The sequence below is a fragment of the Mesocricetus auratus genome, unplaced genomic scaffold (assembly GCF_017639785.1).
Source record: "Mesocricetus auratus isolate SY011 unplaced genomic scaffold, BCM_Maur_2.0 Super-Scaffold_4256, whole genome shotgun sequence".
NCBI classification, from domain to species: domain Eukaryota; kingdom Metazoa; phylum Chordata; class Mammalia; order Rodentia; family Cricetidae; genus Mesocricetus; species Mesocricetus auratus.
The window spans coordinates 72,268,226-72,280,845 of NW_024429182.1; the positions used below are offsets into that span (position 1 = coordinate 72,268,226).

Genomic DNA, 12,620 nt, shown 5'->3' on the forward strand with positions numbered 1-12,620 from the left:
TTTTCAAGACAGGGTTGCAGCCGGGTGTTGGTGGTGCACGCCTTTAATCCCAGCACTCGGGAGGTAGAGCGAGTTCCAGGACAACTTCCAAAACAATACAGACAACCCTGTCTCAAAAAAAAAAAAAAATCAAGACAGGGTTACTCTATGTAGCTTTGGAGCCTGTTTGCCTCTGCCTCTGTCTCCCGAGTGCTGGGATTAAAGGCCTGTGCTCTTAAGGAGCACTGGGGTCCCTTCTTTCCTATCTGCCCCTCAAAATTTAGCCAAACTTGTAAAGGGTCTTTATTTGTCGAAACCCTGTGGGCTCGGTCAGTTTGGGGACAGCAGTGGAGGCTCCAGGGGTGCTGGTTTGGGAACGCCGGTGGTGGCTGCAGGGGTGCTGGTATTAAAGCCAAGCGGAGTCTTAGTGGTCCGTCCTGCCCGGTCACCACTGTAGAAGTAAAATGATCCTGGAGTGGAGAGAGAAATTTGGCCCCGTTCCCTGAAAGTAACCCAGCCTCTCCCATCTCCTGCCATTTGTGAAATGGGCCTGTGGTTTCCCAGCTAAGCAAGGTTGGAGATAACGTTTTCATCCCTTTTTCCTCACTAGAGGAAAGCGTCATTCACGAGCCTTGCTTCTTCCCGAGTGTTTCTGAGGGGCATTTGTGTGGTCAGTGTCTCTACTAAAGTCTAAACTTGACGAGAGCAGGGCTCTGTCCATATTAGCTCCCAGCACTGGGCCATTCTGACTTGACTGTGTGTAAAAGTCCCTACCCCCAACCTCCCAAGCTTTTCCTCAGAGAACTAATTAATTTAAAGTTCTTCAACTGGTGCCGGCTGTGTATTAAATGCTGTGTTTACCAAGGGCCTCTAGGGACAAGTGACACTGTGCACGTCCCTTCAGGCCTCAGCTATGGCTCCCAAGGCTGTCCTCTGACTGCTCTTACCATTGCCCGTACCCATACCACCTTGGAAAACTTCACTTGTTCATTGCCTAACTTGGATCCTGGGCTCTGTCCCTACAAGTCACTCAACCAAAACCCGTGACTCCCATGTCTTCCTAACCTTTGTGATATTTAGTGGGAAAAGACCCTCCCACACGCTCTCCCCATGGCAATGTTGGGTAAGGAACTGCAAACGCCCCATCCCTGAGGTATACCCCCAGCATTCAGCATTTGCCCCTCCTCTCCCTTCCTTCACCCCTGTCTTTCTCTCCTCTCCCTTTCTCTAGCCCCCCACATCCTCTCCCCCCCCCTTTGCTTCCTTCGAGACAGGATCTGACCATGAGCTCAGTCCTCCAGCCTCACCATCCGGAGGTTAGGATCACTGGCATGTGTCACCTGCTGTCCACCAGCTCCCCGCCTTCTCTCTGTAGCCCCAGCCCAGCTGCTTGTTGCTAGAGACCCCAGCACGTGACCATTCTAATTAGACTCCAGTCACAATGCCAGGGAGGCCTGCTCCCCCTCACGCTCTTCTCCCAGACACCATCCCTACAGAGAACACTCTTCATCCTCCTCTTCTCACCCTCCTCCTCCCCGCCCACCTTTTCTCACCTCTTTGAAAAAAATAGAAGCAAACCGGGCAGGAAGGCTCTCTCCCTCCCAGGCGCTGATCAACAGAGCAGCTGAACTGTCTGTCCTAGCCTCAGTGCCCACCAAGGACTCCTTACCTGGGCCCTAGATCCCACCATGTTGCCCTGAGGGCTGACTCCTAAGCCCTGCCTCGGCAGCAGTAACTCTTCCTCTCTTCTGAGCCCCAGCCATCCGTCTACGGATCCCTTCACCTCTGAGACACAGAACAAACAGGTAAAAGCCATTCCTTGTTAAGAGCATGCGAGTCTGAGATTGGATTCCAACCCCAACCCTGAAGGTCAGAGACAGGATTGCTGGGACTTGCAGACCAGCTAGTGTAGTCATAAAACTGCAAGAGGTAGACCCTGTCTCAAGCGAATAAGGTGGCGATGCCTTCTGACCTCCACAGGTTTGTGCACCATGGACGTGTGCCCACCCCCCAAAAAATCCCAACAACAACAGAAGTAGCCAGGCGGTGGTGGCGCACACCTTTAATCCCTGCACTCAGGAGGCAGAGGCAGGCGGATCTCTGTGAGTTTGAAGCCAGCCTGGTCTACAGAGAGAGTTCCAGGACAGCCTCCAAAGCCACAGAGAAACCCTGTCTCAAAAAACAAAACGCCCAAAAAATCAGAAGTGCTCTCCACGCCCTATACCTTCCTGTCTTACCTTTCCTCGTTGTCCTCCCAGCCAGATTCCCCAGAGTTCTCTGTGGTCTCAGTTCCCATTCCTCACACCTCGTGACTTTTCAGATTGTCCTCCTTAATGCATCTCCACTTTGTTTGTTTTTTGTTTCGTCTCCCAAGTGCTAGGATTAAAGGGTTTCAGCACCACCACCTAGCTTCTCCACTTCTTTTTTTATTTTATTTATCTTTTACAGAAGGGTTTGCTTTTTGTTTTTTTAATATTTATTTTATTATGTATACATAATATTCTGTCTGCATGTTTCCCTGCAGGCCAGAAGAGGGCACCAGATCTAATTACGGACGGTTGTGAGCCATCATGTGGTTGCTGGGAATTGAACTCAGGACCTCTGGAAGAGCAGTCAGTGCTCTTAACCTTTGAGCCACCTCTCCAGCCCCTCTCCACTTTTTAAAATATTTTATTTATTTTATATATATGAGTGCTCCATCTGCATGTACTTTTATTCCCCACTATAGATGGCTGTGAGCCACCATGTGTTTGCAGGGAATCAAACTCAGGACCTCTGGAAGAGCAGCCACTACTTGTATGAGGTTATTCATTCAGCCTGAATGAACGCAACTGATTTCCTAGAGCAGTTGAGACCAGCCTGGGCTATATGAGACCCCCGTCTCAAAAAACTAAACAAAGAAATCTGGTGCCAGGTAGTGACATGCACCCACAGTCCCAGTGACTGAGATGGGAGCCTCATTTGAACCTAGAAGCCAATACTGTTTCAAGAAATACACATTCACTAGGTATGGTGGTACATCCTAGCACTCAGGAGGCAGAAGCAAAAGAATTAGGAACTCAAGGCTACATGAGACCATCTCAAGAAAAAAACAAAACCCAAACAAAAAAAACCTCCAAAAACAGCTAGGCATTGGTGGCGCACGCCTTTAATCCCAGCACTTGGGAGGCAAAGGCAGGCGGATCTCTGTGAGTTCGAGGCCAGCCTGGTCTACAGATCGAGTTCTAGGACAGCCTCCAAAACAATACAGAGAAACCTTGTCTGGAAAAACCAAAACAAACAAACAAACAAACAAAAAAACCCCAACAACAAAAACCCAAAAGCCTTGGAGCTGGGAGACAGCTCAGTGGTTAAGAGCATCAGCTGCTTTTCCACAGGATCCAGGTTCAATTCCTAGCATCACCCATATGGCAGCTCTTCACTGTCTGTAGTCCAGTTCCAGTGAATCCAACAAAGACATGTAGGCAAAACACCAATGACATAAATCATAAAAAAACCCTAAAACTAACCACAAACCCTTAAGTTGGCATGTAATAGTGTAAACCCAGAACCTAGAGGCCAAAGCAGGAGGACCAGGAGTCCCAGGAGGCACAATGGGGTGGGGTGCATGCTATAGGTGACCATTCTCTTCAAAGACCACCCATCTTTCCATGAGTATTTATTAAGCAGCTACCACATTCCAGGCTAGTTTTCACTCTAGGCATAGACAAGAAAGACGTCTGCTCTCCTGAAGTTTACATTCTCATGAGGGTGGAAAACATAAGGTTACAGTTAAAGTGGCCAGCCAGGGACATACAGCAGGTGGGCAGACAGCGCTCTGAAGGCCGACAGGGCCTCTCTAAGGTCACAGGAATGAATGACAGGGAGCAGCCAGCCACCTGCTTTGGGAAGAGCATCCAGGTGGATCTTTTACACCTAGTTCCCTTTAACCCCTGGCCCTCATCTGAGAATGTCTTAAAGTAAACAAGTCCAAAAAGAGCGAAAGTCTCCCCTTTATTAAGGAGGCTTCTAAAGCAAGAGGGCAGGACAGAGGAGTTTGCCTCAGGGAAGGATCTAGCTGGCCCCTGGCCCCTTCCCTCCTGGGCTGGTAGCCCAGGCTTCCTTGGCACAATGGCATCAGTCTGATTCTTCTGCCTTTCGGGAAACCTGGCACCCATACATCTCCCTCCCTCACATGTCCCCAAAATCTCAGGCCAGGCCAGGGCTGAGCCAGCAGGATGTGTGGCAACACCCACTCCGAAGACAGGCCTCCTGGAGCACCAGCTGGACGGGTGGGGCCTCCTGAGCACTGTCCCTGCTTTGCAGTGCCAGGTCCTCGGGGTCACGGGCATGGGTCTGGTCCTCAGGATTAAAGACAGTGATAACACCAAACAGAGGTTGACCCCCATCCCAGCAGGTTAGAGAACACAAGAGAAGGACATGACACTAGGACCTCTTAGGAGGAGGAGGAGGAGGAGGGGAGCCATGTGACACAGTAGACGCCCAGGGCAGGTGGGCAGCTGGGGGGCAGGCGGGGGTCATTTCTTCTTGGCACGGTCTGCCGCATCCAGAGCAGCCATGTTTCTCGCAGCTGTGATGAGGTGGATGACACTAATGATGGACTTGAGCAGGGCGATGGGAGCTGTGATCCAGAGGCCCATTCGGAAGAGCCCCACAGAGCCGACTATGGGGAGGCGGAGAGAGGGAAGAACATAGCAGGGGATGGCAGAGGTCGAGACTGAGGCCTCTTTCCCCGCAGGCAGGGCAAGGTGGAACCCCAACCCACCCCCTTCTCTTACCTAGCGGCCCCTCGGAGAAGCTGAACAGGTACAGGAGGCAGTAGAAGAGTTCATTCCCAGCACACAGGGTGAACAGAGCGGGCTGCACACAATATAAGACTGTCTAAGATGCAGGGCCGTGTCTCTACTTTAACCCACAGGGATGGCAGCCACACAGGAGAATGCCTCTCAGCCACGTACACTGCACCCTACTGCACCCTTCTTTAGTGTCTGTCTGTCTGTCTGTCTGTCTGTCTGTCTGTCTGTGTCCTCTCTCCTTCAGAGCCTCACTCTCACTGCTGCAAGGAGGATTCACCCAGACTCCCACCAATTATCCTTCACCAGGCCTCAGCCGAGGACTATCCCTGCTTAGATGGCCCTGCCAGCCACTCTCTCCTGACCAGGGTCCAGCCTAAGACTTCCCATTTTCAGACAGAGTGGGGTGCGGGGGAGAGTGCTCACCCGAGAGGTGTAGTAGACCCGAAGCACAGGGTTCCCAGATAGGTCGATCATCTTGTGGCTCTCACTGCCTCTCACCACAGAGCTTGAGGAGAAAATCATGAGACTTCATGAGCTTCCACTGCCACCAAATCCATCCCATTATCCCACGACTGACATTGCCTCTGCTGTAGGGAGGAGCTGGTGTGAAGCTGAAAACTGCATCTGTTCAAAGCTTTCTACTTCCCTAAGTGGGGGCAGACTCAGGATTAAATGCCCCACCATAAGGTGGCCAAGCTTCTCCCTGAATTTGGAATCCAAAAACATCCAGCCAGACCCATGCTAGAAACTGCTTAAGCCACCTGTAAAATTGTCAAGTCCATTCAGAGACACAGCACCCACCCAGGGCCTTTAACAAAACAAAATTTAAAGAGGCCTCAGCTAAGGGCAGGGCCACACTGGCATATGATTCCAGCACTCAGGAGGCTGAGGTGGGAAGACTGTCATGAATTTGAGGCCTACTGGGCACACACTAAATTCTAGGCAAGCCTTGGGCTGCTGTCTCAAGGGGAAAGAAAAAGGAAGACCTCTCCCAGGGAGCCTGAAGTCATTCAGTCTCCGCTTACTGTAGTGCCTTCCACCCCCCAGCACCTCCAGCTTCAGAGCAGACCTGTGCAGATGCAGCCAGTGGCTGGCCACGTCCAGACTCATGCTGAGCTGGAAGAGAAGGGTGGCTCGAGGGTATAGAAGGGCCAGGTTGACCAAGAGACACATGGTGGAACAACGGTCCGTCAGCATGTCGAGCATGGCCCCAAACCGGGTTCCTGAAAAATAATTAAGTTGAAAAAATTAAGTTGGAGGGACTGTTTGGTATAGTGGATCACTACATCTGGCACTACCATCTGGCCTATCACGCGGGGCCAGAGTAGAAAGGAGTTTGAAAATGTCTACCATCTACTGCTTGAGCAGGCTGCTGTCATGGATGGTGAGGCTAGTAGGATGAGGATGATGAGGACAAGAAATGAGAAGGCACAGGGCTGTGGCAGGAGAAGCTGCTGGAGAAATAGAGAAGCTCTATCTTCAGTCCCTCTCATCCAGAACCAAGGCCCCAAGAAAGGCAAGCAGATCCCAGGTCTAAGGGGCAGTTTTCTCCATGGACCTGGAACTCATTAGTCAGAGCTCCAAACACCACCTGCTTTCCCCCACCCTGCTCCTACCCCTTCTGGAGTCCCTGCTCTCTGTGACTAGTACATAGTAGCCCCTAGTAAATGCCTGTTGAATGGAATTTTTATTTTATCTTCTTACATTTCTAAAGCTTATTTATCTTTTGTTTTATGGTATGGGTGTTTGTCTACACATATGTATGTGTATCACATGTGTGCCTGGTGCCCACAGAGGCCAGAAGACAACGCTGGATCTCCTGGAACTGAAGTTATAGGTGGTTTGTAAGCCACCACGTGGGTCCTGTACAAGAGCAGTAACATTTCTTTTGTTTGTTTGTGACAGGGTTCTCTGTGTTAACAGCCACAACTGGAGTTCACTCTGTCACCAGGCTGGCCTTGAACTCAGAGCCTGCCTCTACCTACTGAGAGCTGGGATTAAATTGTGCTTAGACACTACCACCCAACCAGGCAGTTAAGCTTTCTAAACTTATCCTCCGAGCCATCTCTCCAGCTCCAGTGACTTTTATTTTTGCAGGTCTTTGCTGTGTAGCCCTGGCTCACCTGGTACTCAATATGCAGCCTAAGAGGACTTTTGATTTGGAGCAATCTTTCTGTCTGCCTCTCCAGTGCTGGAATTACAGGCAAGAGCCACCACGCCTGACCCGAAGGGAATTTATCCAGAGAGACCTCTTCCATTCACACCGCTATGTCCAGTTTAGGTCATACTGCTAAGTCACACCCTTCATAAGCCGTGAATAGTCGGTACTCAAGATCAAGCTTAAATCCCAGGCTTAAATCCCCACAAAAACCCTGTTTTGTTTTCTTACAGAGATGGGGATGAAAGAACCATCACCTCTGAGGTCTGGGAAAGCAAGAAAAGGGTAGGGGAATGTTGGGTCCCCAAGTGGTGGTGGTAGAATTCTGTCACCTTGATTAAGGGTTCGAGCTGCGTGTCCATCGAAGGCGTCTAGAAGTCCACTGAGTAGATAGAAAGAGGAGGCCGTGAAGGGGCAGCAGGGCATAAAGTAGAAGGAAATGATGGCGAAGACAATCCGGGCATAACCTTGGGACAGGAAGGGAAAGGGACAGGTTGTGATCGGGGAGCCAGCTCACGGTCCCTCGCCTTCCGCTGGTGTCGGGGCCGCAGACAGTACTCACCGATAAGGTTAGGCACGAACAAGAAGATATTTTCCTCTGGCATCCTGGCGGTTCTCCTTGTCGCCCTGGCCCAGCTCTGGAGGTGCAAGGACTTGTCCCAGTCTCACGAGCGCGGCCTCACCTTTCAGCCCGGAACATCAGCCGCTCCACCTGAGCCCTGGGCCCAGTTCCCCCGCGCAACCCCAGCTATTAGAGCCCGCAGGGCGCCAGGGCGCAGGACACCCCTGGGCGCAGCTCACGCACACCTGGTCTTCCGATGGGCAGGAGCTGCCGTCTCCAGCAGCTGGCTCTGTTGCTGGTTGCGCCCGGCTCCCCTAAGCTTACTCTTCTGTCGGGGACGTTAACAGCATCGGAAGAAGGAGAGAGCGGCTTTTAAATATAAATAAATAAATAAAATACATAGTAGCTGAGGCCCCTTTAAGGCCGGCCTGCTTCCTTTTCCTGCCGGCGCCCCTTGGCTTCGGCTCGTACCAACGCACCAAGGGAGGGAGGGAGCTGAGAGCCATCCGCAAAGGAAGGAACTGGAAAGGGAGAAGCAGAAGAGACCTGAAAGAGAGTCTTCATTTTGCATTTTACAGAGGGCGTAAACTCCTGGAAGCAAAGGTAAGGCGGTGAGATTCCGACGTCCCGAGTCTGAGCCTCCCCGAGAAACCGGGCGACTTAGTACAGCCCACATCGCTTCCCCGCCCGCTACGGCTGCGGCCTCGATCGCCCTCCCCGACCCAGGCTGGGAAGAGATGGCTAGAGAGGCTCGGGGCGCGCCTGCCTCTTGCTTCTAGCGCCGCCCTGGTGGTGGGAGGATTAGAGCCCAGGTTCCACCCTACGTCATCTCCCAAAAGCCTCGAAATAACGCTGGGGTCACCACCTCCAAGGAGGAACCTGGAGAGCAGTCGTGGCACGCTAGGAAAATGTCTTTAGTTCTAGAACCTCCAGTATCCTAGCAACGGAACTGTAGAACCTCCGCAAACATTTAGGTCTTTATAGCAACCCTGAGCAGCGCTTCCCTGGCTTTCCCTCTTTCCAACCTTCCTCCCCAACTCCAACTCCCTATCCCCTGAGGCCCATCATAGAGTCCCCTTAGACCCTTCCGTCTCCCCTCCCGCCGAGTAGCCCAAGATTTCAACCTATCTGCCAGGTCGGGGGCTGCATGTTGGCTGCCTTGCTTTAGGAAAAGCCTTGGCAGAGAAGCAGGAAGAAGTGCTTTGGAGGAAATGGGGGAGGAAGTTACTCTATGAGCCCTTCCCCTCAAACTTATAGGCAGAACAACAAACTTTTTCAGGGACAGGACTGAGACAGTGGGGTGTTTGAGCTATAGGCATGGACTAAATGTGGGCCCAGGGAGATGGGGTCTGGGGGGGAAGTTTCTCAGTCTTAACACAAACTTTGTTTCTAGGGGGATGGCATCCACATCTGCCAGGAATGGGGATAGAAAGGACAGCTGGCCATCTCAAACTTCAGCCTCCTTAGGTGGAGCGCAGGTGAACAACAGTGGGAATGTGACGGAGGGGAGGGAAGCGAGGCAGGTAGTCTTGTTCTAAGCCATGTACCTTTATCCTTAATCTTGAAGCCTCACAGACTGCATTCTGGGTCTAGGGCCTTCCAGTCGAATCACACAGCTCAACCTTCTAATACCAATTCCTCAGCCATGGAGCCCGCAGCCTGGAAGACACCACACTGGTGGAAATTTGCTGGCTGAGTTCTAACTTCCTTTCCAGAAAGTCTCATTATCCCGGTCTGAAGAATTCCTGACCCAGATCAGCACAGAACTTACTGATGAAGCCCTGTTTATTGCTCGCTCCCACTTGAACTCTGTGCCCATGAATGAAAAGCAGACAAAAGACCAAGGGACTCAGATATCTAGACATGGTGAATTTTCCCTCTTCTTACCAGTTCCTGACGCCTTCCAGCCATAGCCGACCTCCCCAGGAATCTGCCCATTTTCCCTCCTATGTCCTATGTACAGTGCTCCTTACCCTGTAACCCACTCATTGTTGCTAGCCGGGAGCCCCTTGCCCCCTCCACTCTAGCCACAACTCTTTCTAACCATAGGGAAAGTCCCTTCTCTAATTGGAGCCTCTATTTCCAGTGTTCGTCAACAAAACCCGCGGCACAGACACGCGGTAAGTGAGCCTCTGTCCTGGGAGAGGGGTGAGGAGCCTGTTGGGGGAGAGTAAGGATTTATAACATCCCAGTAGGGTAGGGGGAGTTTTGAACCATGCAGTTCTATTCCATCCCTTCCTGATCCTGCAGTTTACGATGCTCAGCCTTCTCTCTTTTCTTCTGCCATCTCCAGCTCTGACAGAAATCGCACCCGCACCAAGGCACACCTTCTGCCATCTCCTCGTGAAAAGGTTTGTATAAGATCATTCAGTTTCAACATTTCCAGTTTCCACTATGTGCCACTCCCTGTGCTAGGAGTTTGGGACACTCAGAATGCACAATATAGACTCAGCCCTTGAAGAATTCAGGGGTTTGTTTGTGATAGGCTCTCACTATGCAGCTTAGTTGACCTGACATTTGCTATGTAGACCAGGCTGACCTTGAACTCACAATGATCCGCCTGCCTCTGCCTCCTCAGTGCTAGGATCAGAGGCATGCTCCACCATTCCCAGCAGAATTCAGTTTAGAATTAGGCCAGGCCAAGTTAATGGCCGATGACAACATAATATAGAATGGTGCTGCCTAAGAAGAGAAAACAGTAAGACAGTTTTTGCCTCATCCTCAACTGGGCTAGGAAGGAAAGGTATCACGGAGCTTCCTGAAGAAGGTAACAGGGGTTAAGAGCACTGGCTGCTCTTCCAGAAGTCCTGAGTTCAATTCCCAGGTCCCACATGATGGCTCACAACCACCTGTAGTGAGATCTGGTGCCCTCTTCTGGCCTGCAGACATACACTCAGGCAGAAGATGGGGAGTAGATGGATGAGTTGAAGGCACACGGGTAAATGGGTGAGTGGATCTGTTGACTGAGCATGTGCTGAGCACTTGCTGTATGGCCAGCAGCACTGTCCTGCAGTACAGCACCTGCAGTAAAGCCCCTGCTCTCCACAAGTGGGAGATGGAAGCCATGTGAATGGGTGAGCAGTGGATGGAGCTGAAGGGTGCGGCAGGGATGATGGACAGCTTTGTACATGAGTGGATGGAATGAGGATGTAGGTGGATGTGTGCGTGGAGAGGTGGCTTAGGAGAGAAGTGGAGCATGGTGGCTATATTCAAGGGTGGTACATGGCTCGGATGGCTGGTGAAGGAAGGACAAGGCAGGCTCCTTAAGAGAAGACTCAGCAGCCCTCTCTCTTCCAGGGACCACTCCCTAACAGCCTGACAACTGGAGGATGAGCCCTACTCTCCCTACTGCTGCACTCTCGGCCTCCTGCCCTCCCCAATTTGCCCCTCAGTGAAAGCCTCAAAGCCCCTCTTTTGCAACTAGCTAAACACCTCATCTTGGGAGGAACTCCTGGTCATCAGCAATGCCACCTTTGAAACCAACGACGTCTCTGGACCTGTTGCAGGACTTCTCCACCTTCCATGGGCAATACACTACTGAGGAGAAAGTTTTAATAAAGAGCCAGGAACCCTCCCTTCCCCCACACAGCAGAGTGTTCTGGAGTGGCTTCTGGAGGGGGCATGCTTTTCTTCTAGAGGGCATAGTGCACGTCAGTGTGTTCCTGGACTCTAATTGTCAGCCACCTGCTGGACCCAAACCGTTCTCTAGCATCTTGTGGCTAGCTGCTTCACGCAGTGGGCCACTCATGCTGCCTTCGCTGTCACCTTGGGCTCTGAGCTTTTGGGGTCTCGTGTCTATGAGAGCATGCAAACTTGATACCAGACAGAAGGTGGGGCAGAAGGCTCTGAGGAGTTTGTTTCAGGCCCCGTTTGGCCACTTATTCGGCCCTCTGAAAAAGTCCACTCACCTCTCTCAAGCTTAGTTTCCTTAATTGAAAGCTGAGTAGCCGGGTGGTGGTGACGCACAACTTTAATCCCAGCACTCGGGAGGCAGAGGCAGGAGGATCTCTGTGAGTTTGAGGTCAGCCTAGTCTACAGAGTGAGTCTAGGACAGCTAGGACTACCTAGTGAGACCCTGTCTCAAAAAAACAAAAAACAAAAAGCCCAAACAACTAAACAAACAAAAAAACTCTGAGTAATCAGTTACTCCAGTTTTTGTTTGTTTGTTTTGTACTTTGGGTTTTTTGTTTGTTTGTTTGAGACAGGGTTTCTCTGTGGCTTTGGAGGCTGTCCTGGAACTAACTCTTGTAGACCAGGCTGGCCTCGAACTCACAGAGATCCGCCTGCCTCTGCCCCCCCCCCCAAGTGGTGGGATTAAAGGCGTGCACCACTAACGTCTGGCCAATTACCCCAGTTTTACACGGCCCTTACAAGGATTAAAAAGAAAAAAACAACAATGCAAAATGGGTATGGCAGCAATGCCTATAATCCCCAGCATTCAGTGGGCAGAGGCAGGAAGATGGCCTCCAGCTCATAGTATTAAGTCAGTGTGGACGACACAGCAATGTCCTGTCTCAAAAACAAAAAAAATGAAGAAACCAACCACAATGCATATAGAATCTTACTGACTCAGCAGGCTGCTGATGGAGGCTGGGGTTCAAGACCAGCATGGACTACATGGTTAGGCCCTATCTCAAAAACAGAAGTATTCACCATAGAAGCTGTCTCATGTTTACTTAAGCTGTAATCAAGGCCAGTTTGCCCAATAGTCCTCGTTTGTCATAAAAATCCTCCAGATGTTCAGTTTGAATACATGATTTCATGTTAGTAAAATTCTGTTAATTTGAAGAAAAAGCTAGACAAATAAGCTGGTTGGGAGTATAACTCACATGACCTACTTATATGAGTCATCCTGGGCTCAATTCAGAACCAAAAGGAGGCTCCAGTCTGCATATATATATCAAACATGATAGGGGAAAAGGGGGAATTCTTGACAGATATGTAATAGCTGGTGTGTTTAACGTGCCAGGAAGCTGGGTACCGTGGTATGCACATTTAATCTCAGCACTTGAGAGGTGGCGGCAGGGCTTCAAATTCAAGATCACCCTGGAGCAAGACATAGTGATACACGCCTTTAATCCCAGCACTTGGGAGGCAGAGGAAGGTGGATCTCTGTTAGTTTAAG

At 51.0% G+C, this 12,620-nt stretch overlaps 2 protein-coding genes across 4 annotated transcripts; one reads left to right on the forward strand and one right to left on the reverse strand.

Annotated features, from left to right (window-relative positions):
- Window positions 1–3,624: 3,624 nt before the first annotated feature.
- Window positions 3,625–7,935, reverse strand: Cdipt (CDP-diacylglycerol--inositol 3-phosphatidyltransferase). The gene is made up of 6 exons (XM_005064380.4): window positions 7,496–7,935; window positions 7,266–7,400; window positions 5,845–5,998; window positions 5,199–5,280; window positions 4,758–4,839; window positions 3,625–4,642 (listed from the first exon to the last, which is right to left on the reverse strand). The coding sequence occupies exons 1-6, from the start codon at window positions 7,536–7,538 to the stop codon at window positions 4,497–4,499; spliced, it is 642 nt and encodes a 213-aa protein (XP_005064437.1). The 5' UTR covers window positions 7,539–7,935; the 3' UTR covers window positions 3,625–4,496.
- Window positions 7,936–8,077: 142 nt separating this feature from the next.
- Window positions 8,078–11,081, forward strand: LOC110341409 (putative protein T-ENOL). Of its 3 annotated transcripts, none has more exons than XM_021228844.2 (6): window positions 8,078–8,098; window positions 8,889–8,973; window positions 9,211–9,361; window positions 9,582–9,615; window positions 9,789–9,846; window positions 10,793–11,081. In XM_021228844.2, the coding sequence occupies exons 2-6, from the start codon at window positions 8,893–8,895 to the stop codon at window positions 10,826–10,828; spliced, it is 360 nt and encodes a 119-aa protein (XP_021084503.1). In that variant the 5' UTR covers window positions 8,078–8,098; window positions 8,889–8,892; the 3' UTR covers window positions 10,829–11,081. The 3 variants fall into 3 exon arrangements, with proteins under 3 accessions (XP_021084503.1, XP_021084501.1, XP_040610106.1); XM_021228842.2 differs by lacking the exon at window positions 8,078–8,098 and adding an exon at window positions 8,356–8,469; XM_040754172.1 differs by lacking the exon at window positions 8,078–8,098 and adding an exon at window positions 8,476–8,630.
- The last annotated feature ends 1,539 nt before the right edge of the window (window positions 11,082–12,620 follow it).